Here is a 25,060-nt window from a genome sequence, read left to right as displayed (position 1 = left end):
TTGGATCCAGCCATATGCAAATCAGCCTTAACCCTGTTCCCCTTGAGATTCAATCTAGTCTGGCTGATGAAGGGTGATACCCTGAAACCGGTCCCAGGATGCTTGTTTTTGGTCCAGGGAGGATCTGGCCTGGCAGTTCGGGCTGGACTGTTCCAATGGGGAACAAGGTCAAGACTGATTTGCATATGGCATATGGCTGGGTCCAAACTGGGGTGGCATGGTGAGCAAAAGAATTGATGGATTAACCCCAGATTTGTGACTGGGGATAAATGTTTGATTGGTTCTGCATTCCGTCCATCATTTGTGTTTGTTTGCTCTTGGAAAGAGAGCAGCTACACCATGTCTTCGTGGAGATGGTGTACTCATGCTCTATGCCTATCGTGGAACACAACAAAGGAACTTTGGTTGCTGCACAAAGTGAAAAAATAGTAAATTTGCCCCAACCTATCTCATTTTCTGTTGATCAGCCCACTGAACAAAAAGCAAAATTAGCAAAAAGCCTTGTTGTTCCACGGCTGCTGCAGTGCTGCCAATGCACTAGAAGGCACTTTGGGATCTATGGCCACCATACGGGCTGGAGGTTTGAACAAGTTTGGCCACTGGGTCGAATACTGGAGTCGACGCTCAGCTTCTAATTCTACTGATCCTTAAAAAACGTAATGATTTGCACAAACCTGATGGAGGCATAGCAACGGTGCCATGGGCCCCGGTGTAAGCCAGAAAAATAGCCCATGGCTGCTGTTTTGGTACTAAAATATATCCCTATTTGGGGAGCTGTGGGCCACATATGTTCTTGGAGACCAGTGCTACCACACCACTGGCTGCTATGGCCCAGGTGAAAGCAGGTACAAAAAAAGCTATCCGTAGTCACACAGCCTGTGCCTGCAAGCATTATATATATTACAAGTTAGTGTTATCTATTTCAAGAATACTTTACAATCCACCATAGCAATCTTATCTATAGAACAAGAGTTTCAGATTACATTTTTTATTGATATTCTCGATTAGGTAAACCATAAAACATCAAGAAAGACATAAAAATTGCCAGTCACAAAATGCTAAGTTTCTGAAATTCATTACACTGTAAAAAAAGGAAAAAAAAGTACCCATGACTTTTTTAATAACGAAATGAAGTGCACTTTTAAAAAACACAATTACGTTTTACAGTCCTCCGTGTTTGTCAAGATGTCAAGATATACCACGCGCCCTCATAAAATTAGGGTAAGAGACCAGCGTTTTGCCAAAGCGTCTTCAGGTGATACCATAACCCCGTCGAGTTACTGCATTCAATAATTACTGCACCCGACCAAAAAAATACGCAGGGGAGTTCGGCATTTATCAGGTGCGCTCATTAGTTTCTGTGGCATAACATACTTACTTTGGCAATTACCGCAGCAAAATACAAACGTCGTGGGGTTTACCAAGCATTTTTCACCTGATAAATAACACCAGATTCGGCCTGCCCATATTAACCACAAAACTCACAATTCCAATATGTTTAGTAATAGGAGTTACCGCAAATAACGTAATTGATCAGTTCTCACACGACAAGGGCCGGTACAATGTAGTGACGCAACATGTCCTGCAGGGCAGGCACACTGCTGCTTCTCTACTCATTCCTGAGCAAGTCCCGATAACCTCGAATATAGTGATATCCCAAGAAAGGCCTTCATGTAAATTCGCCTGGCCCTGTAGTTTAAATCCATGTGGTGGTATGACCGGGTGCTGACATCCTTATTCAGAACAGAGTATGCCTGGCGCTACATAAAAAGTGTAAATAAATAAAGGAATAAATTAGTAAATACCAAGATGCATCTCAGCTTGGTGGACATGACGTTTTATGGGATTGAACTGGGGGCCATTTAACCTTCAATATTCTGAAATAAACTGCAAACATCGTCCATTGAAACACTGTTGGGAGTAGGGTGGACTAGGTGTACAGAAGTAAAATATTTATGTAGCACACCACTAAACCAATGTTTGATTTCTAAGCGAAAAGCCATGGTGCCCTTTTCAACGCTTGTCTTTGATTCTCTACTGGGAAAATGTGTGGAATGAAGGCAAAGCCTCTTTAAAACATGTGTGACGTAAGGCAGGCAAGACCACTGAAAGACTTTCTAATGAAGGGAAACAAGGAGGCTGAGCGACATCTTCTTGACAAACGTTACCTTGATATGAAGCAATCCTTTAAGGCTATGCCGTGTCATATGGACTAGGACTTGAATTTCAGGTGTCTCCCGGAAATGGCGTGCACCTCCAATACAGGATGTCACCTCAAAGCTGAGCACAACATCCAACTGAAGAACAGCATCTGGTTCTATAAAGGAAACGTGGCTCATTGAGGCTGTAGAAGTCGGACAATGAAGAGGAAACCGAATGGTATGATTTTTTTTAGGAACTTGTGAGTCACCAGGGTTTACACTAGAGGTACTTGCGGGAGCTGTGCTTGATGAGACGTTGTCATCTGGACATGTCTGAGATGGCTCGGTCTCTCATACAGAGGGACAAACAAGCCAACCATAATAAATCCACTAGCCTAATATCGGGCCTAATGCTCACCGTACCACAAGTCTTAAATCATCCATGGGATACTGACAAATTGGTTCGAAACAACCAGTTTTCTCAAAATTGGGATGCCATGCTGTAAATGAACAAAGTTTCCCAAAGCTTTGGCAACAGTGGCTAGAAATACTCCGTTAGGGAAGGAATTAACCTTTAAGATATATAATTAGGTCTCCGATCCTGCTAGACCATACCATCTACTGTAACAGCGCTTTAATATCTTTTGACAATTTGCAGCTATTATAAGTAATAATAGTAACACTTTGCAACTGTGATATTCCACTTATATACACAGTCAAATATTTTTATAACAGCTGAATCTCCCTGAGTCCCAAAGAGCAAACACACAAGGAATTACCTGCCACCCTAATTATGCCTGGCAGCAGTAACTTTTCCCTTGTGAACCTGAAAGCCTTTGTTTTGCTCAGCCTACAAACCAAAGGTGACTTCTCCAGTCTTTGAAGATGAATGGCCATGGACTGTGTGTGGTACGGCAGAAATAGTGGCAGCAAAACAGTTGCATTTCCTTCATCCTATCTACATTTATTGTATTGATTTACATTGGATTGTTTAACAGTGACATCCATTGTTAGTGGCCAATTTACATTGCTAAGAGAACATGCTTAAAAAAAACTGTGCTAGGGAGTCAGAATTCAGCTGAATGTGAGTAATAATGCATGGTATGTCAATGCTTAATTGTTAGAAGATAAGAGTTCCCCATTGCAACAAGTTACTTAGCTTTGGTAATGCTCTTTCTGGCGGATACTCTGTCTACCAGCAGATTTCTCACTTTGTAAATACCCCCAGGTGCCTGTCTGGATCCAGAGTGTATTATCATCATTGCTCCTGCATGCTAGCAGGTGGTGCCACAAGGTCTGTTCTGCCCAGGAAATAACCTTAGAGCCACATATATGCATCACCCATGCAAAGCGCCCTCCGTTTCTATCAGGATTCCGTCTACACTTTCGGACGCGAAGCCTATGAATTGAACTGCTACAACGGATTGCAGATCTCTAAATTGGAACCTTTTGATAGACAGATAGAAAGAGAGCTTTTCACAGAACGAGAAGGTGGGAGGGTGGTGAGGAATATGTTGTTAGATAGAGTACCCACCAAGAAACATCATTACCAATATTAAGTAAGCTTGGCTTCAGAGGGATACTTCTGACCACAGCTTCCTCACCTTGAAAATAGATAGGAAAAGCTCCTCTGAAGGTGGGATTGTGGAATCACTCTGCCTTGCAGGACTGAATAGGCAAAGAGCCACTCACACATGACCTATCTAACAAGGCAGTAGTTCTTCGTAAAGGTGTGGATTGATGCCCATGTCACAGCATGATAGACCTCCAGGGCATTCACTCCACGTGCCAACACAGTGATAGCAGCCTTGGCTCTGGTGGAATGAGCCACTGGACCCTCCAGGGTCTGCCTCTTGGCCAATGCATGTCAATCTTGATACACAGATCTATCCACTTAGATATGGGCCCTTTCTGTACAGCCTTACCTTTCTTGGCACCCGAGTGCCCCACAAATAGCTAATTGTACATCAGATGGTCCTTGTTATGATCAGTTTTAGGGTCCATGCGATGAAGTCTCTACACTTCTTTTGACGGGTCAGGCAGAGCAAAGAATACCAGAAGTATGATGGATTGTCTGGCATGAAAAGGACTTACAAAATTTGATAGAAGTGCTGCTCTGGTCCGCAACACCAGTTTGTCTGGAAAAAAGTGGTGTATAGAGGTTGGATAGACAGAAATTGTAGTTCACTCACATGATGAACCGAAGTTATCACAGTGAGAAAAACTGCTTTTGAAGTCAAGAGACACAAAGGACAGCTGTGCTTCGGTTCAAACGGGGTAAATGTAAGGAAAGTGAGAACCAAAATAAGGTCCCACTGTGACATCACGAAAGGTTTGTAGAGAACACGTGAACTAAACCTTTAAGAAAAGCATCGAAACAAGTGATTTCAACAAGGATGATTGGTTCAGTAAACGCAAAAGGCAGAAAGGGTTGGTAAACACAATGCCCATGGCAATCCCTTGCTGGATGGACAAGTTACTTGCCTTTGGTAAATAAATATCTGGCAGAGACATATTCTAGTTGCAGATTCCTTACCTTAGAATTTCCCCCAGGTGTCAGACTGGATCCAGAGATTTTTCTTTGAGCAATACCCTTGCGCGTCAGTAGGTGGAGTCGGTCGACTCTGTGGGCGTCGTAGTCGCCGTGATGACATCGGGAGTAGTATATAGGCGCCGCCCTCACGCAGTGACGTCGGTTTCTTTTAACAACTTTCCACGCCAAAGCACAGAGCCGCTAAGAACACTGAGATTGGTGAGATAGAGCTAAGGACCTGAAAGGGGGAATCCCTGTCCCTAGAAATCAGTCCGCAAGCGGGGAGGATGGTTGGGCGGTAAGGAATCTGCAACTAGAATATGTCTCTACCAGATATTTCGTTACCAAAGGTAAGTAACTTGTACATCTGATAGAGACTTCTAGTTGCAGATTCCTTACCTTAGAATAGTTACCCAAGCAATGTCATCCTCGGTGGTGGTCTGCGAACCAAGATCATAATAGAAAGTCCTATAGGACCGAACAACCAAAATAGCCGTCTCGACGGACCTGACTGTCCAGGCAGTAGTGCTTAGCAAACGTGTGCAGGGACGCCCATGTAGCCGCCTGGCAGATATCCAGGACAGGAACTCCGAGTGCTAACGCAGTGGAAGCAGCAGTTGCTCTGGTGGAATGAGTACGCAAGCCTTCAGGAGGTTGCTTCCTGGACAAAGCGTAGCACATTTTGATGCAAAGAAGCACCTAAGAGATGGTACGCTTTTGCACCGCCTTCCTTTTTTTCGCACCCACATACCCAACGAAGAGTTGATCGTCCACCTGGAAATCTTTAGTACAATTGAGGTGGAATGCCAACGCTCTTTTTGGGCCCAGACGGTGGAGTCTCTCCTCCACATGGGAAGGATGTGGGGGTGCATAGAAAGTAGGCAAAGTGATGGAGTGGCCTACATGAAAGGGTGTAACCACCTTAGGAAGGAGGGTAGCCCTAGTGCGCAACACGACTGTAAGGGTGCAAGCAGAGGTAATAGCGACCAGAAAGACAGTTTTGAAGGTGAGGAGCCGCATGGGACAATTATGCATTGGCTCAAAGGGGGTACACATCAAATAAGTAAGTACAAGATTAAGGTCCCACTGAGGCATGTTAAATGGAGTGGGAGGAAATAAATGGGTGAGTCCTTTTCGGAATCTACTCACAATAGGAAATTTAAAGAGTGAGGGCTGATCAGGTAGCCTAAGAAAGGCCGAAATGGCAGATAAATACCCTTTAAGAGTGCCCAAAGCAGAGCCCTGCTGGGCTAAAGAAAGAATGAACAAAAGAACCTCGGATAGCTGGGCGGAAAGGGGATCAACATATTTGTTGGTACACCATGCCACAAATTTATTCCAACGACAGGCGTATACAGTTTTAGTTGATGGACGCCTGGCTGTCAAGACAACATTGCAGACTTCTGGTGGAAAGGCAAAAGCTGTCTACTGTTGCCGCTCATCTCCACGCATGAAGGCAGAGGTTGGACAGGTTTGGGTGAAGAACAGTTCCATGTTGCTGCGACAGACGATCCGCCCGAAGAAGCAGTCTGAGTGGAGGATCGATGGACATGCTCAATAGCTCTGGATACCATACTCTCCGTGCCCAGTCCGGAGCCACCAAGATTACTTGGGCCCGGTCGATCCTGATTTTCTTGAGAACTCTGGGCAGAAGAGGTATAGGCGGAAAGGAGGCCAGAGTTCCACTCTAGACGAAAAGCATCTCCGAGCGAGTGCCGCCTTGGAAACTACAACGCGCAAAAGAGCTGACATTGCGCGTTCTCTGCGGAGGCAAACAGATCTAACCAAGGCTCTCCCCACTGCTGAAAGAGTCCTTGCGCCAACTCCGGACGGAGAAGCCATTCATGATCGGCTGTGCATCAACGGCTGAGTTAGTCCGTTCTGGCGTTGAGGGAACCCGCCAGATGTTGAACCATCAGGGTAATGCCCTGATGTTGCAGCCATGTCCAGATGCGTAATGCCTCCTGACAAAGGGTCCAGGACACTACTCCAACCTGTTTGTTGCAATACCACATGGCGGTAGTATTGTCCGTGAACACTTGCACCACTTTCCCTTTGAGAGAGGGAAGGAATGCTTTAAACACAAGCCTGATCACCAGGAGCTCCAGCAGATTGATATGGAGCCCCGACTCCGCTGGAGACCAGAGTCCACTGATCTCTGCCTCTGCCATGTGGCCACCCTAACCCGGAAGTGACGCATCTGTCACTATAGAAAGATCTGGTTGGGGAAGGGAGAGGGATCTGCCGTGAACCCAATGCGGATTCGAAAGCCACCACTGCAGGTCTTTCGCAGTCCCCTCCGAGATCTGGACCAGGTCGGAGAGATTCCCCTGATGCTGCGCCCATTGGAACTTCAGGTCCCACTGCAGAGCCCGCATATGCCATCTGGCTTGTGCTACTAGCAGGATGCAGGAGGACATGAGGCCCAGCAGCCTCAAATTCAGTCTCACCGAAACCCAAGACCGAGGCCGAAAGATCGGACTCATAGCCTGAATGTCTTGGACTTGTTTTTCGGGAGGATAAGCCTGAAACTGCACTGTGTCCAGACCTGCTCCGATGAAAGGGATGGACTGAGAAGGGGTCAGGTGTGACTTTGGCATGTTTATAGTGAACCCCAGCGTGTGCAGTAGGTCCGCCGTAGTCTGAAAGTGGGAGACAACTTTCTGGGGCGTGTCCGCCTTCAACAGCCAGTCGTCGAGGAGGGGAAGACTGAGACCCCTAACCTGTGCAGATGAGCTGCAACCACCGTCATCACTTTCGTGAACACCCGAGGGGCGCTGGTAAGGCCGAAGGGGAGCACGTTAAACAAAGTGCTTGTGGCCTACCACGAATCGTAGGTAATGTCTGTGGGCAGGCAGGCTGGGGATGTGGAAATAAGCGTCCTGCAAGTCCAACGCTACCATCCAGTCTCCTGGGTCCAAGGCAGACAGAACCTGAGCCAGGGTGAGCATTTGGAATTTCTTCATCTTGAGGAAGTAGTTTACGTCCCGAAGGTCTAGGATAGGACGTGAGCCCTTCTTCTTTCTTTGAGATCAGAAAGTAGCTGGAATAACAACCACAACCTACTTCTGGCACAGGGACCTTTTCTATAGCGCCCTTGGCCAAGAGAGCTGCAACTTCCTGGCAGAGAAGCGCCTAATGATCCTCTGGACAGTGATTGAAGGATGATGGCATGGGTGGTGGAGCAGATTTAAAAGGGAGGGAGTAGACCTTTCAAACGATCTGCAAAACCCACCTGTCTGTGGTGATATGTTCCCAGTGGGGCAGGTGATGGCGAATCCTGCCACCAACTGGACGGGAGTGAGGGGACAGACTAGGAGGGTTTGGAGGCTGCAGCGGGGCATAGGTGGACTGGACAGACCTCTGGTTCCCTGTCCCACAGCCACGTGGGATTCCGCGTCCTCGGCCACGCATAGGCTGACCAGCGTGCGAGGCACTGTGGATGTGTGAAGGACGCGACAGGGAGCCCCTTCCATGGCCACGAAAGGGGCGAAAAGCAGACTGTGTTCGGCGAGGGGCTGAGGAAAATCCTACGGACTGAGCCGTAGCCCAGGAATCCTTGAATCTCTCCAAAACCGAGTCTGCTTTGTCTCCGAAGAGACGGGAGCCATCAAAGGGCATGTCCATGAGTGACTGTTGGACAACCCCCGAAAAACCAAAAGTACGTAACCAGGCGTGGTGTCGTAAGGCCACCGTCGTAGCAACCGATCTGCCCAGAGAGCCGGTCGTGTCCAGCCCACAACGGATTGTGAACTTTGCCCAATCTCTACCATTGTTCACAGCCTGGGAGATGATAGCACTGGCATCCTCCGGTATCTGCGGCAGGACTTGCGCAACCGTATCCCACAAAGAGTGGGTATAGCGGCCCAAAAGGCATGCGTTGATCACAGACCGCAGCGCCAGACTGGAAGAAGAAAACAACTTATTGCCAAACTGTTCCAGCCTTTTGGATTCCCTACCTGGAGGTGCGGAAGAGAATGCGCCTGAAGAAGAGGAAGCCTGGATAACAAGACTCTCCGGCGTGGGGTGTTGGGATAGGAATTTAGGGTCGTTCGGAGCGGGCCGATGGTGGCGTGCGATAGTCCTATTCACTGGAGCCCCTGTGTTGGGTTTGGACCATGTACCCAAAAGGACATTGGTGAGGGCTTTATTAAAAGGCAAAAGGGGTTCTGAAGTAGAAGCCCCAGGCTGAAGCACCTCCGTCAGGATATTAGACCTGACCTCAACAGAGGGAAGCTTGAGGCCAAGGACCTCAGCTACCCTACTGACCACCATACCATAGGTTGCTCCCTCCCTCGTAGCCACGGTAGGAGGAGACAGCATGCCAGCGTCAGAAGTATCCAGACCACTGGCTTCGCCCAATTCCTGAGCCCAGTCCATAGCAGGGTCATCCTGGTATTCATAAGGGTACAGGGACCCCTCCAATTCCTCCCCATATTCGTACCCATAAGAAAAAAGGTCTGAATCCGACCTGGGGCGAACAAGCCCCATTGAAGCTGAAGGCAGCGTCATCCGACGCTACTGCGACTCCGAGTCGTCGGGGATAAGAATCGGGTCGACGTCAATAGTGGGTACCACTGACGCCGGGAGCGTCGATAATTGACCCGGTGCCGGGGAAGGTCTCATGGGTGCGACTGGTACCGCGCACAGATCCATAGGGGACCTCGTTGGCCGGATCCAAAGATGCCGGCGCGGAACCCAAGGGCCCCTCAGCTGAACCCCTTGGGCCCGAAGGCGCCGTAACAGGGTCGGACCGACCAAATATGAGGCGCATGGCCTCATAAAACTCTTTGAGCTCGGCAGGGGTCACTCCGGCTCCGGGAAACTCGTGGAAGCGTGGAGCCGACCCAGACGTAGGATCCGAGGCCGGAGGCCTAGTGCGTGGATACTCTTTCCGCGACCGCCGAGCGACGGGGCGAAGTTGGAGAGCGATGGGACTTCTTCGACTTCTTCTTCTTCCTACCTTGACCCAAGGATTTAGAAGAAGACGAGTGGTGATGACTACACGACCGATCTCGAGACCTTCCTCTCGAACGAGACCGGGACCTACGCTGAGTCGAGTGCCGGGCCGCCATTAGCTTTAGGGACCGCTCCCTCAAAGTCTTTGGGTGCATAGCCCGGCACTCGGAGCACGACTTCGGGGTTGTGGTCGCGCGAGACACTACAGACAAAACCGATGAGGATCAGTCACCGACATCGTCCAATGACAGTCCTCACATGGCTTGAACCCGGTCTTCAGGGACATCCTCGACGCACCAAAGTCGCACAGAAAAATAAAAAGACAAAACGGTCAAATTCGGCCAAAAAATAGCCAGGGTAGCTCTTCTCCGGATCAGCGCGTGGCGCGGAAAGAAAAGAACTGATGTCACTGCTCGAGGGTGGCATCTATATACTACTCCCGACGTCATCACGGCGACTGCGACGCCTACGGAGTCGACCAACGCCACCTACCGACGCGCAAGGGTATTGCTCAAAGAAAAACCTCCAGATCCAGTCTGACGCCTGGGGGAAATTCTATGGTAAGGAGTCTGCAACTAGAAGTCTCTATCAGATAGAGAGCACAAAAAGCAAAACATCCAAAATCTTTGCTTGCAAAGGGTTGGTATCATGTGAATTACACCAGCCTACAAACTTTTCCCAGCGCTCTGAGTAAACCGATTATGCAGATGCTAATCTGACTGCCAGAATGACATCCACAACTTCAGGAGGGATGTCAAAAGTAGTCAATTGTCGCAACTCCACCCTTAAGAATGGAGATATAGACTGGGCAGGCCCGAAGTAGGACCCTGCCCTGCTGCTGCAATAGAAGATGTTCCCAAAGTGGTAGCCTGACCAGAGGGCGGACACACATGCTCAAAGGATCTGGGAAAGACATTCTTCTGGCCAAATCTGGGCTCACTAGTATGAATTGGGCCAGTCTTTTCTGATCTACTTCATAACTCTGGGCAGGAGAATCAAAGACGGAAAGGCATACAGTATTCTGTTTCATGCCACATAAAGTGCAACTACTAGAACGCACCTCCACAGGGACTAAAACGCAAAATGTTTGTACACTGCGCATTCAACGGTGGCGAAAAGATCTAGTCAGGGTTCGAGACATTGTCAGAAGACGCCCTGTGCCAGCTCAGGGTACAGCTGCCCTTTGCGATCCACCATGCAGAGCTGGCTGAACTGGTCTGTCTTGGCAATCAATGATCCCTCTAGGGGTTCACAATCAGGGAGACGCCCAAGCGTTCACAGGAATTTGTTGTGGCTTCAAAAACACATACTCTTTATCCTTCTGTGTGGTCTAGAGTCAAACACATTACCATAAAAATTTACATATCTTTAATAATACTTTTACACTTGCATCACACTGCAAGTTATGAAGCTACCAGAACCTACTTCATTGTGAAAGATACGTAAGTAAGGAGCACGGGCAAAATCAACTGGTCTCAGCTTAATGTGGTAACACATTCAAACACCATTTGCGATTATGTGTTTGCACATTAAAGCATGATCTAGTGACTTTGCCAGTGCCTCTTAAAAAGTCCTGCTTGAGATTTGTACAAGAGGTGATACATTTCAGTTTTATGTGTTTTTCAAACACTACAGAAGCACAGAGTTACTGAAAAGAAAACACCATACCCCACAGTTATAATGTGACTCCTTGTTATATGGTAACTCCATGTCCCATTTAATAACCAAATGCATTCTGAGTTCATCTCTTAAAATGCACTACTATTATTTTGTACAATTATTTGCAGAACTAAACACTGGCCTGGAAAACAGGACCCTTGTGATGTCACTTGATTTTGACATAGGAAGTAAAAAATAGGTACCTTTTTTTCATACACATCTTGCCAGACAATGCCTTCCAAAAACTTATGCTGCATGATTTCTTTAGCATCATCAGGACCACCACCTAACCTGTTAAAACAAATGCAGTACAAAGCTTTAGAAGATTCCTTTGAAATGTTAAATTAGGCACAATTTCTTGAACTTGCATTATTTTAAATACAGCATTGTGGAAAACGTAGACGGAAATGTCCTGAGTGTACAACAAACGTATCATCTCATTAATGAAGGCAATGCTCCTAACAATCATTCATACGGTTCCCACAGTGTTTGAAGACATAGTACCTGTTTCGCAAGAAGCATTTTGTGAATTTGAGACACTAACATTTATTTGTTGGTTTTCTAGAACAAAGATCAGAGCAGTTCAATTTGGCCCTAAGACCAAAGTAGTTACACCTATTTGATGCTCTGATGCATCATGGCTATGACCTAGCATCTTAAACTGGAGTCTAAATGAGAGAGTGTGTGTGTGGCGGGGGGGAGAGAGTAAGAGAGAGTGAGTGTGTTTTTACAATTTAACCATTCCAAAAAAGGAACTGCAGTGTCTTACAAGAGGACAGATTGAAAAATAGGGGGTCAGTCTTAAATGCAGTAGAATGAATGTAGCAATTGTGTCACGGCAGACATGAGATCAGAAATGAAGAAATATGTTCATCATATGGTGTGCAGCCACAGTAGGTTTCCGGCCTCGTTTTAAAGAATAAGAATGTGTCATGTATTTAATATATATATGTATATATATATTTATTTTTTTTCTCAAAAAACTATACTCGTAGTAGGTAATTCCAAAGAGACAGTCCTCAGTTATAGAAAGTGCGACATCTGGTAGAGGTGGTCGGAACATTCTTCCCGTCGATAGAACAGGTAGAATGTGTAGCATATTACCCTTCCAGTGTTAGAGCCAGTGCTACATTAAGGCACCAGTAGGCGGCTGCCTTACGACGCGACCCAGGTTGTGCCCTGGGTGCATGACATCCTGAGGTGCACATGGGCGTCACTGGCGTGCTGTTTGGTGCCAGATATTTCACAATCACTACATGAAAACTGATGAGTAGAAGAGACGGAATGTTTCAGTTTATGTTTATCACGCTGCATAGACCCAGGAATCATTGTGGTTTGCATCCTGGTGAGAATTACTCAGAAATCACATCAATAAATAGAGTTCTACTCGGATGTTGAACAACAACAGAGTTGTTTACATCACTATGAAACAGACAGTAAAAATACGCAAAAGCCAGTTAGACAGAGTGAAAAGGAAGGACACAACCACTTCTGACATTTAGCCTTAATAGGAATAATGACTTTGTTTCATTTTTTTAACATGTTCATTTGTTAAGGGGTTGCTTTAATATTTAAATCAAAAATATTTAAAAATGCAATTTCAATTGTAAAATACTAAGCAGACAGTGAAAATATAAAAAAGACTGTATATATGTAACTATCAATGCAATTAGATGACAGAAACCGAAAAGCACACCCTAATGGTGAATGGTACTCTTTCTTTCTGGCTGCCACCTGCTATTTACTGACACCACGCACATGTTTGGCATTCAGAAGAGAAACGATGCATAATGGGCAGCATATGAGGTGCATAAAAACCAACGGAATACTATCTATTTACCAGAGAGGAAGCTCCGCAGAATCATGCAAACCTAAAGCATATAACAACTGGGAGGATAACAAGCACTAAAATGTTAAAGAAACAAGCAGTCACTTGCACAACCAAACTTAACTGGAAATGGGAGGCGACATGAAGTATTTTTCATTAATTTTCCTGCTCACTCATCCAACCTCCAAAAAGTTTTTATGGACTCAAGAAGAAAAAGTAAAACCTTTGCGGCACCTCTATGCATCAGCACAGGTTGGCAGCAGTAACTTGAAAGGCTTTGTCAATTTAGAATGCAGCTACATGGGTAATGCAAAGCAGTCTTAGCTGCAATGCTCATGGCACCGAGGTAATAATATTAGTAATAAGTCTCCCCAACGGCACATGATTTTCCAATCAGCTTTAAACCTATTTCGGAAATTCAACCATTTTTCTCCAAACATTGGACCTGATTACGACTGGCGGATGAGATACTTAGTCACAAATGTGACGAATATCCCACCGCCGTTTTACAAGTTCCATAGGATATAATGGAACTTGTAATATGGTGGAAGGGATAGCCATTCCGTTTGTGATGGAGTATCCCATCTGCCAAAGTCATAATCAGGCCCATTATTTTAAATGTTCTGAAAATACACATATTTCTGATTGGAATTAACACTTTTCAATTTTGGTATAAATATATGAATTCAACCAAGCCAGGGATTATAGTTTAGTATCCTGCGCTGCATAAAGGAGAGCTCCTTAAAGATACCCGGAGAGCTACCAGTTGCTCACCAGCTACTCGTTTGAGAAGCCTGGTCTACAGACTTTGAAGTCAAATAAAGCATGCAATAACACCATTGAGATGATACTGTAGGGAAAAATACAGACTATAGCACTGTGCCACTTGTGCACATAAAAGAATGTTGACTTAATTTAAATAATTATCACCTTTGCTTAGGATCCTTCTTCAGCAAGCCCGACAGGAGCGATTTTGCTTCTGGGGACAATGTTCGAGGAAACCTGATCTCTTCCATCAGGATAAGTTCAAAGAGCTTCTCGTGGTCTTGATTGTAGAAAGGGAGCCGTCCGCACATCATTTCGTACATTACAACTCCTAAACCCCACCAGTCCACTGCACGGCCATAGTCATTATCTTCTAGAACCTAAAAAAAATAAAGCTCGATTTTAAAAAGATGTTTTTATAAATAATAGCGCAGAAAAAATGACAACGTCTGAAATTATAATTCTAGAACATAAAAATATAGTAAAGCAAATGAAATGAAAAATGTCAAGGTTAAAAGTATGCTAAAATAGAACACATACACTTACAGTAGTTTGGCAAACAATTTTTTTTTTTTTTTTTTTTTAATGATGCCCTCCCCCTTCAAGACCTTTTAGACACTTAACAGAGACGATTAAATAAACCATTTCTTCACCTTAAGAATATAACTCTCGTCCCATTTTGGGTGCAATTCAACTCCCCACAAAAAAAAAAAAATAAGACAACTAAAATAAAATATGGAGAAAATACAGCAAAGTACCTCTCCTTCTCCCAACCGAATGTTATCACTTTCATGATACGCAGAATTTTACATCGCTAAAAGGCTTTGAATCGCAAACCACCAACTCCCCAATAATTCATGCAAAAAGGATGCAACGGGGCAGGAGTTACACAAAACCTCTAAGATTTCATGCACAGCCACATCAACTAGAATCACGCAAACTAGCACAACATGACTGTATAAAACCCTAGCAACAATAAGACAATCACATAATTTTATGACAAGACCGGAGGCTCTATTATGCGTTCTTTTCTTACTTTAATTTAAACAGCAGCAGTCAAGAAAAACTACAACTCCCAAAAGGGTTAGATAACGACTAACCAATGGGAGTAAAACAAAAACCAGCGATGAACCAATAGCAAAGGACCTTCAACCATAGAGTGTACACTTGACTGCAAGCAGCCCTCTTTTCTTGCTGCTCGCAGTCAAGATAAGTACTCTCATTTCGTCTCTATATTCTATCTGTTTTAAATTACTGTGTTTATCGCATATTTTATTGTACTGTTGAATTTTAACTTATATATCGGGAGAATATTCTATTCGTCTGTTCCTTTCCGCTTCGCAGCGGTTTTTATCCTGGTTTCGCACTTTAATTTTCCTTCCCCGTTTCACCTCCGCCAGCCTCGGCCGTTTTAGGCGCGCGCTTCGTTCAACATTCCATCATCCGAATTCGGTCAGCGCGCGTCTCAGTTCGACGCGCGTCTGACAGGATTAGTGCTTACCGGCTCAGCTGTTCACCGCTCTCTTCTCAGAGCGGCTTTTTTCTCCGTCTGCTCTACACGGCGCCGCCGTCTAGGGACTGTGTTTTATTTCAGCGCTTTCCTTACGGCTGTTCACGGTGCCGACTCGCTCCTCGCCTGCCTCGGTCTTTTGGGTCCCCGCCCCGGGGAGGAGCCTGGCCTCAACACACGGAGCGTGCTGCTCCCATTAACCCTTTGTGAACCTCCTGTGTTTTTTATTTATATAATTTGTCTGGGCTTTGTTACTGGCATTTTCTGCCTGCATTTATTTCTGTTACTATGGAATCAGGGAGTTCTCCCTCAAGATCTGCCTCTGAAGAGGAAGAGGAATCCTTTCAACAGGATTTGAATAAATTAATCCAGTCCTCTGTTAAACATGCCATGAAAGCTTCTATGGAGAAAATGTCTAAAAATATTGAGAATACTGTCATGTCCATGGTGTCCAAATCTATGGCCCATTCTGCGGGGGAAAGCAGAAAACGCAAATTATCCTCTGTTAAATCACGTAAAAGCGCACAAACAGAGAGTGAGCTTGCCTCACACAAGAATGAGGACTTGATTCCTCCCAGGCCTCCTTCCAAGGAGGGGATTTCTACCAAAAATACGATTGCTCAATCGAAATGTAAATCAAAATTGAAACACGTTATGGCGCCTAAAAAGATCGTGATATCAAAAATTTTGGACACGGACGATGAGGACATGGATAATCTATCTCAGTCCGATACTCCGGATGATACGGTTTCCTCCCCCAAACGTATCAAACTTGCTTCGGATGGTCCCTCTACCAGCGTCGTTGACTCAGAGGGCATTCCTATGTTTGACCCGTCACTCATACACCATCCTAACTCTACTGAATGGCTTCCGTTAGATCATGTAGGTGATTATATAACGTCCCGCTTACGTCTCCCTTTAGACAAACAAACCAGGTCTAAGTTAAAATCAGAATGTCCCAGACCTTCGTTAGATTCCAATATTACGGCAACCCCAATTATTGACGACTCACTTATCACCTTTTTTACCAAATTCGGCAAGGATCCCCGGAAGGGAGTCGACAAAGCTTGGACCACTTGCCAGGATAAGCTCCTTGCCGCTGGCAAGGATCTTCGACATAGCCGAATCTGCTAGATTGGAGGACACACCTATTGATCCTTTAGATCTCTCTCTCTGGACTCAGAGAGCCTTCTGCCTTTTAGGTAACGCCAACTCGGCTATCATTCATGAAAGGCGTAAGGGCCTTCTCCTCAAAATGGACCCCAAGTTAGCTAACTTGGCTACTCGAGACCCCGGTATCCAGGCCGACGGTAAACTCTTTGGGGATAATTTCATAAAAGATGTGAGCCGTTTTGTCTCGACTTTCTCATCCTTAGACAAAGCCCAACAAAATCTCAAGAAGGTCTTCAACCAATGTGTTTTTTCCCGGGCCGGTAGAGGTAGGAGCCGCTTTACCGGCCGTACTTACAGGAACCAAGGCTCAAGAGGATATTCCAATTCCTCCAATTCCTATTCCTACGAGTTCAAACCCCACTTCTACCCTCAAAGGACCAGAGGTTTCCGCAACCGTGGCCAGCGTTTCTCCAGACCGCCCATTAATCAAGGTAAGCCAACTTTCTGGCCCTCCCGTAGGAGGTCGTTTTCGCTTCTTCCTTCAAAAGTGGAAGTCAATCTCTGCAGATCCTTGGGTCCTCTCCACGGTTCAGGGATATCAGATCGAACTTCTCCCCCCCCCCTCCAGCTCTGTCTTCCTCCCCTCCCAAAGTTTTCTCGAGAAATGTCTTCGCTAATCTCTTCAGAGGTTCAATCTCTCTTAAAAAAGGACGCTATCCAGATTTGCACTCCAGACCCTTCCGGGTTCACCAGCTCCATATTCCTAGTCCACAAAAAGAACAAAAAGCTCAGACCAGTAATCAATCTGAAATCTTTCAATCAGTTTGTCGTCTATCGACACTTCAAGATGGAAACTATTATCCATCTCGGGGATATTTTACTCCAGCGCGATTGGCTGGTCAGACTAGATTTACAGGACGCATACTTGACCATACCTATTCATCATTCCCACAGAAAGTTTTTGCAATTTCTTTGGAATTCAAAAACGTATCACTTTTCCTCTCTTCCTTTCGGACTATCCTCTGCTCCTTGGTGCTTCACGAAACTGTTGAAGCCCGTCGTAACCTTCCTACGCTCATTGGGTATCAGGCTGATTGTTTATCTCGACGATATTTTGATCATGCACCAAGACAAAGCCTCTTTGCTTTCTCACCTTCAATTAACAATTACTCTCCTCTCGGACCTCGGCTTCTTGATAAACCTCGAAAAGTCAGTTCTCTTACCTTGCCAACAAATAGAGTTTTTAGGTTTCCAAATAGATTCTGTCTCGGCCGCTCTGTTCCTTCCTCAGCCCAAAGTTTCTGCAATAAAAAAAGAACTAATCATAACCCTTCAAAACGATTCTATTTCCCTCAGAACACTCGCAATGGTCGTCGGCCTTCTCTCGTCTTCTATTCAGGCCATCTTTCCAGGTCCTCTTCACTACCGCGCCCTCCAGCGCCTCAAAATCCTGCATCTTCGTCGAGGTCTGGCTTATTCCGACCTTGTCTCCTTGGATCTGGAATCCCAGATGGAAATCCAATGGTGGATATCCCATTTAGAGGCTTGGAACGGCAGATCCATCTTCCCCTCTGTGCCCGATCTTGTGTTAGAATCAGATGCAAGTCTCACGGGTTGGGGAGCCCGCTGTGGTTTGATATCGACTGGCGGTACATGGTCCACAGAGGAGTCCAAATTGCACATAAATTGTTTAGAGCTTCTTGCAGGCTCCTTTGCGATAAAGAGCTTCACAAAAAACAGAGCACGATGCTCCATACTACTCCGTATGGACAATATATCAGCGGTGCGATATATCAACCGTTTAGGGGGCACCAGGTCCAAACCACTAGCCCTATTAGCCAAGAGCCTCTGGGACTTTTGCCTGGCTCACAAAATTTCCCTTTTAGCGGAATATCTCCAAGGATCATTGAATTCGAATGCAGACTGGCATTCTCGCCACCTCACCGACTCCAGCGACTGGAAATTACACCAGTCAGTCTTTCACCTGATAGAAAAGAAATGGGGTCCTTTCCAAATAGACCTCTTTGCGTCCAGACTCAACTCTCAGCTTCCTCAATTTTTCAGCTGGCGCCCGGATCCTCTGGCTTTGGCCACAGACGCTTTCTTACAAGATTGGTCCAGTTCCCTCAACTATGCCTTTCCTCCTTTCATCCTAATCAACAGAGTTCTGAATCAGGTCAGACGTCAGCAGGCATCCCTAGTCCTGTTAACCCCCTTTTGGCAATCTCAGGTTTGGTTCCCTCCCCTTCTCGAACTGGCAGTGGATTTTCCTATTCTACTCCCGACATTTCCATCTCTTATTCTAGATCCTTTCGATCGCCCTCACGATCTCATTTTAGACCAATCTCTAACTCTCTCGGCCTGGCTCATTTCCGGTCTCCCCAACAGACCCATGCTATTTCGGCACAGGCTTCAGAATTCATCAATAACGCATGGGCACCCAGCACGAGACGAGCCTATAAGTCAGCTTGGGCTCTTTGGTCAAGCTGGTGTCTGGGAAAATGTTCCAATCCCTTTTCAGCAGATCTAAGTCTTATTATTAATTTCCTAGCTGCCCAGGCGGGCTTAGGCAAATCATATCGCACAATAAATCTTTACAGATCAGCTATCTCCACGAACCATTCTTATATTGACGGAAACCCTGTTGGGTCTCATCCTTTAATCTGCCGTCTCCTAAAAGGAGTTAAACTCTCTAAACCTCCTGCTGCCAGGTACTCTCATATCTGGGACGTCTCTCTAGTTTTGAACCTCTTTCTCTCCTGGCCAGATAATCCAAGTCTTTCACTCAAGATGCTTTCCGCTAAACTCTCCATGTTACTGTGCTTAATTTCTATAAAAAGAACTTCGGACATTAGATCCCTAGACGTCTCTGCTCGTCAATTTTTACCTTCAGGAGTCCTTTTTCATGTTTCCAAACGTACCAAAACTAATTTACATTCTGTTTTCTACCCTTTCTTTCCGAACAAACCAAAGTTATGTGTAGGTCTTTGTTTAAAAGAATATGAGAAAAGAACTGTTAACCTGGGAACGTCCTCTTCCAATCAATTGCTAATTTCCTTTCGAAAGCCCCACAATCCAGTGACTTCGGCAACTTTGGCCCGCTGGATTAAGCTGATTATGTCTCTAGCGGGAATAGATATTTCTGTTTTTGGAGCACACTCCTCCAGGGGAGCTATGGCCTCAAAAGCTTTCGCTGTTGGCTCCAGTTTAGAGGACATTCTCAGGTCAGCAGACTGGTCAAACGATAATGTTTTTAAAACCTTTTATTGTAAACCTGTCAGAACTGCTTCATCTTTAGTCTGCTAAAGTCTGCTAAAGTCTGCTTTAGTTGTTGACCAGCTTAATAGTGCCTCCGGTCTTGTCATGAAATGTAGATTTTCCTAGTAATTTATGACGGAAAGTCTTAATTTTATTAAAGACACGGAGGCGAATATTATCCCATCACTGTACTTTTATTAATATGTACTATTTTCTTTTTCCCACCCAGCGACTCCGGCACTGCCTCCAGCTTCCGGGTAACGCTGCTGGCTCCATCACATCCTTCTTCAGGAACAGACCTCTGGAGTCGTCAGCACATCCGGTCCAGAATCAGCTTCCTCATCCATTGACCTCTCGACTCATCGCTGTGGTCCAAGACTTGTGTTCCGTTTCCTTATCCTTGGCAATTGTTGGACTTATTTATCCTTTGTTTCATGACTCTATTTGACTAGCTCGCTCAAGAAAAGAGGGCTGCTTGCAGTCAAGTGTACACTCTATGGTTGAAGGTCCTTTGCTATTGGTTCATCGCTGGTTTTTGTTTTACTCCCATTGGTTAGTCGTTATCTAACCCTTTTGGGAGTTGTAGTTTTTCTTGACTGCTGCTGTTTAAATTAAAGTAAGAAAAGAACGCATAATATTCGCCTCTGTGTCTTTAATAAAATTAAGACTTTCCGTCATAAATTACTAGGAAAATCTACATTTTCCCATATGTAATAATTTACAACTATACACATACAACACAGTTAGCATTTAGATGACTATGCACAGAGATTGGCAGTATAGATGAGGCATGTGTACATATCACACAATAGAGCACTCGCTATTTTTGTGCCAATACTACATGTAGGGGCGGCTTCTCCTTTAAGGCGGAGGAGTCACCCCCCTGCCATCAGCGGCAGCTGCAAAACATTTCCCAGAAAACAATAATAAACTGAATATATTATAGTTTTCTTGTAAAGGGGCGGGCCACAGGGGTCACGAGCAGTGAGGGGGAGTGAACAGCACTCCCACTCAGAGCGCATGTGTGTTTGGCCGGCTGTCTCAGGCCGGCCATACAAACATGCGCAGTAGGCTCTCCCCAGCCCAGTAACACAGTGGCCGGGCTGGAGAGAGCATGCACAGTTTCCCAGTCTGACCGGGAGAGCCCTGGCTGGGGGCTCCCAGCCAATCCTAACACTGCTCTGAGCAGAGTCAGGATTGGCGCAGGGCAGGCTGAGAGCCTGTGCCTGCAGCAGAGGAGTGAATGGAGCGGTGTGGCGGTGAGCAAGGTAAGTGTGTTTTTTAAATTATTAATTAAATTTTTATTCCCCTCTCCTCCCCCCTCTGTGCTCTGCCCCATTCCTTCCGCCCTCTACATGGTGTTTAGCATCACACACAAAGTAATTTTAGTGCTACTGTGGCCAATGACATGCCCAACATGTAACTCATAGTAAATACAGAGTTGTCATTTTCTACGTTGTTCGTGCAACACATTGCAGATTTCTGTGCAGTGCTGCGTTGTGTGAATCTTGGTAACTATTACCTTAAGTATTTTTGCAAGATCTGCTTTCTAAACTGGAAAGAGAATCCGAGTGTTGGTTCCCACCACTTACTTTTACTTGCATAGAAACAGTTGAAGAGGAGCTTCTTCTAAGACTGGTATTTAAAGCACGGGTAGGACAGATCATACAGAGTTTGCAAACTCCTGGCCGTAAATGCATCTGGTCGATGCCATTTAATGTTACAAAAAGTATTGAACAAAGTGTGGATATCACTTAACAGATAATACTAAGGAAAGAAACTATGACATCTCACTACAGAATGACATACTATGTATATTAAAATCATGCTATCATTGATTGATTTAAAAACAAAAATGTGGATTGTGAATACAGGGATAAATCCCACTTCAGAGATCTCTAATATGTCACATTGTAAAGATAATACTAAATTATTATTCTCAACCTTTGGATTGCCCCAGGTGCCAGACTGATTCAGAAACGTATCCAGCAATTGCATATGTGTGCAGGCAGGTAACACCATCGGATTCTGCAGTGAATCTCTTTCGAACTCCGGAAGTGACAATGCAGAGCCGTATATAGGTGGCACCTCTGTAAGCTGACATCAATTTACAACAAAGCATTCTGCGCCCTTAGACGCTGTGTGTCAGTGACAGATTAAAAACCATGACAGTGTACCAAATTCAATATAGAACCTCATTAACACCTAGAATTCCACTCACCAGAATGGAGAGGAGGGAGAGCAGTGAGGAATTTGCAGTGACAGAGTATCCATCAGAAGGAGAGTAACCAAAGGTTAATAACTTATTCTTCTGATGGATACTCCTTACCCCAGATACAGATTCTTCACCAAAGTAGTACTCTGCAAGTGGTGGTGGTAAGGAGTGGACCTTACACCAGGAAGGAATGCAGGACTGGATATTCAAAATGGCCTTCCCTTCGGACCGGAGAATCAATGCAGTAGGTGCCTGGTGAAAGTATGGAAAGCCTTCGATGGCGCAATCTGACAGATGTCCAGCACTAGCTAATGCTATAGTGGTACTTTTGGCATTGGTAGAAGGAGCTGGGAGGCCCTCACCGGGATCCTTCGTGGCCAAGGTGCAATGGATCTTCATTCACAAGACTATCCATCTGGATATGGTTAGTTTCTGGACCACCCTTCCCTGCTTTGCACTGGTGAATCCAACAAAGAGCTGGTTATCCACCCAATGTTCCTTAATCGTGTTAATAGAGAAGGTAAAGGCCCTTGTAGGGTTCAACCAATGAAGCATCCCCTCTCTAAGGGGTGTAGAAGAGAAACGAAAGGAAGTAGCATGATCGATTGCCATACATCGAAAGGTGATACATCCTTAGCAGAAAGTACACCTGAATGTGAAATACCAACTTGTCCAGGAAGAAGGCAATGTAGGGTGATGTTATCGACAGCACCTGCAATTCAGTGATGCAGTGCTCAGACATGGCAGTAAAAAAAATACTCTCAAAGGTCAGTACCTCAAAGAACAACTGAATGTGAAAGGAGTCTTCCACCAAACCTTGAGGTAGAAACTTGAAGGTGCATAAGGAGTGAGAGTAATCTGCAGTGGCAAAAAGATCAAAGTAAGGCATCCCTTGCTGGGCAAAGATGCCTTGAGAAACCTCTGGACATAGCAGCCAGATGACACCTACTGAGTTTATCTGATCTAGCATTGAGGGACCTTGCCATATGTTTGAATCATCAAGGGTAACCCTGTAGTTCTGGCCAAAAACAGTGCCTCAGTGATTCCTGGCACAGTACATGTGATCCTACATCGTCCTTCTTGTTGCAGTACCACAAGACAGTTGTGGTGTTCCTCAAGACCTGGGCAAGCTTGCCTTTGATGGACAGCAGGAAGGTAGTGAGGGCCAACTAAATTGCATGTATCTCCAGGAGATTGAGGTGCTGCTTCAGCTCCACTGGAGACTAGAGGTCCCTGCACTCTACTTCACCCAGTTGACCACTCCAACCTAGAGAAGATGCATCCATCACCACGGTCAGCGTGAGATGAAGCAAGGAGTACACCATGCAGTAAAACAGGTTGGCGTCTTTCAGCCACCACTGAAGGTCCTGATCCCCCAGGTCTGAAAAATGGATAGTGTCTGAAAGATATCCCTAGTACTGGGCCCACTGGAAGCAAAGGTTCCACTGCAGAGAATACTAGCAGGATGCAGGAGGTCAAGAGACCATGAAGTGTCTGAAGTGCCTGCGTCAGAACAAAGGAACGAGCCTGAAACAACAGAATAAGGTTCCAAATGTCTCGACTTGTTGGAGTTGAAAGGCTTTGTACACCACCATATCCAGGACAACTCCTATAAAAAAAAAAATCTCTGCACTGGTTGAAGGTGGGATTTCAGCACTCGCAGACTCAGGTACACTCTTTATTGCCCCTTGGGCTAGTCAGGACGGAGCCTCCTAGGCACTGATGGAGGTATGATCAAAGAAGTCCAGGGCACAACATAAGTAGTCCGAGAAATAAATCAGAAGTGGAAAAAAGAGTCCAGAGTCTAATCAATGTGTAGAGGTTGATAAGGATTTTATTCCTTGTAGATATAGTATAATCTGCGAACAGCCGACACATGTTTTGTCACATGGACTTTTTCAAGGCTATAGGTCAAAAACCATGGACACAGAACAATACAATGAACATATGGTAATGAATGATAACAGGGGATGAACAACCTCAAATGAGAGTTAAAAAAGAGATATGAATATAAAGATAGGAAAAGATAAGTGAACCAGAAGAGACAAATAGAGAAAAAACTACGAGAAGACAAAATGTTGTCCTGTAGATAAGGTTTCTCAAAATGGAGGGAGAGATAACTGAGCGAGCAAGGGTAAGTGATGGAGGCATGTTCTAACAAAATCTGATCAAAAACATACAGGAAAAGAGGAGGTGGAGTGGACTGGAAAAGAGGAGGTAACCTAATTGTACAACAGCAGGACCCACTGATATGAAGTAACTGCATACAGCCAAAAAGACCAAAACGTATTTTGCCACCTACTAGGTGCAGATAATCATCAGAGTGGGAATAAGTGTGGCTTGGAGGCGGTCACGACAGCTGAAGAGAACGACTACTTTGGTGGTGGCCACATCCTCTGTCACTTCTCGGCTCATTACAGCCACAAAAGTATTGAGCAGGCAGCTAAACCGGTTGAGATAGGCATCTGAAGGTAAGTTAGATCATGCGAGTAACCTTAAAGTTCCAGTATTTTAGTCTAAAGTGTAAACCAGACATAGAAAACCCAAGGAGCAGCCTGTAGAACGGCTATTTCTGAATTGCTCCAGTGGAAAATCTGCCTTCTCCTCAAACATCCTTGAGCTGTCAAATATCATATCCATTTGGAATGCCTGCATATCCTTGGAAACGTCTGTGGTACACATGCTGGTATGACATACAATTACCAAAGCAATTTCTCTAACAAGCAGGCAATAGGGAAGGCATTTGGGTTTCCTTTCCTGACCAAAGTCTGAACTACAATATTCTCTAGTCTGGGGCGCTGTGTCAAGAAGGTCAGATCCTCCCGGTACTGGTGTATGGTGCCTAGCAATAGAGCAGCTCACCGACGACCCCGAATATGGTTTTAAGCACGCAACCATCAAAGCTTTCATCAGGGCTTCACTGAAGGACAAAAAAGCTCTGATGGTGAAAGGCCTGGTTGTAATATTTCTCTAAGCAAATTTGCTTTTGCTTCCAGAGTCAGCAACTGCAGTTCCAAAACCTTTGTCAGTTCTATGCACCATCACTACAAAAAAGGCACTTTCTTCAGGAAGGGCCCAC

At 45.3% G+C, this 25,060-nt stretch overlaps 1 protein-coding gene across 3 annotated transcripts in view; it reads right to left on the bottom strand.

Moving 5' to 3' along the window:
• The window catches only part of AKT1 (AKT serine/threonine kinase 1), a 416,301-nt gene that overhangs the window by 40,698 nt on the left and 350,543 nt on the right, over positions 1-25,060 (bottom strand). For all 3 annotated transcript variants that reach the window (XM_069207320.1, XM_069207318.1, XM_069207319.1), the window contains exons 11-12: positions 14,051-14,265; positions 11,496-11,583 (exon numbers count right to left, since the gene is read on the bottom strand). In XM_069207320.1, coding sequence (XP_069063421.1) covers positions 11,496-11,583; positions 14,051-14,265 — 303 coding nt within the window. The remainder of the gene's footprint in view (positions 1-11,495; positions 11,584-14,050; positions 14,266-25,060) is intronic.

The sequence above is a fragment of the Pleurodeles waltl genome, chromosome 9 (genome assembly GCF_031143425.1).
Source record: "Pleurodeles waltl isolate 20211129_DDA chromosome 9, aPleWal1.hap1.20221129, whole genome shotgun sequence".
In the NCBI taxonomy this organism is placed as follows: Eukaryota; Metazoa; Chordata; class Amphibia; order Caudata; family Salamandridae; genus Pleurodeles; species Pleurodeles waltl.
This window is presented reverse-complemented; position numbering and strand designations above follow the sequence as displayed.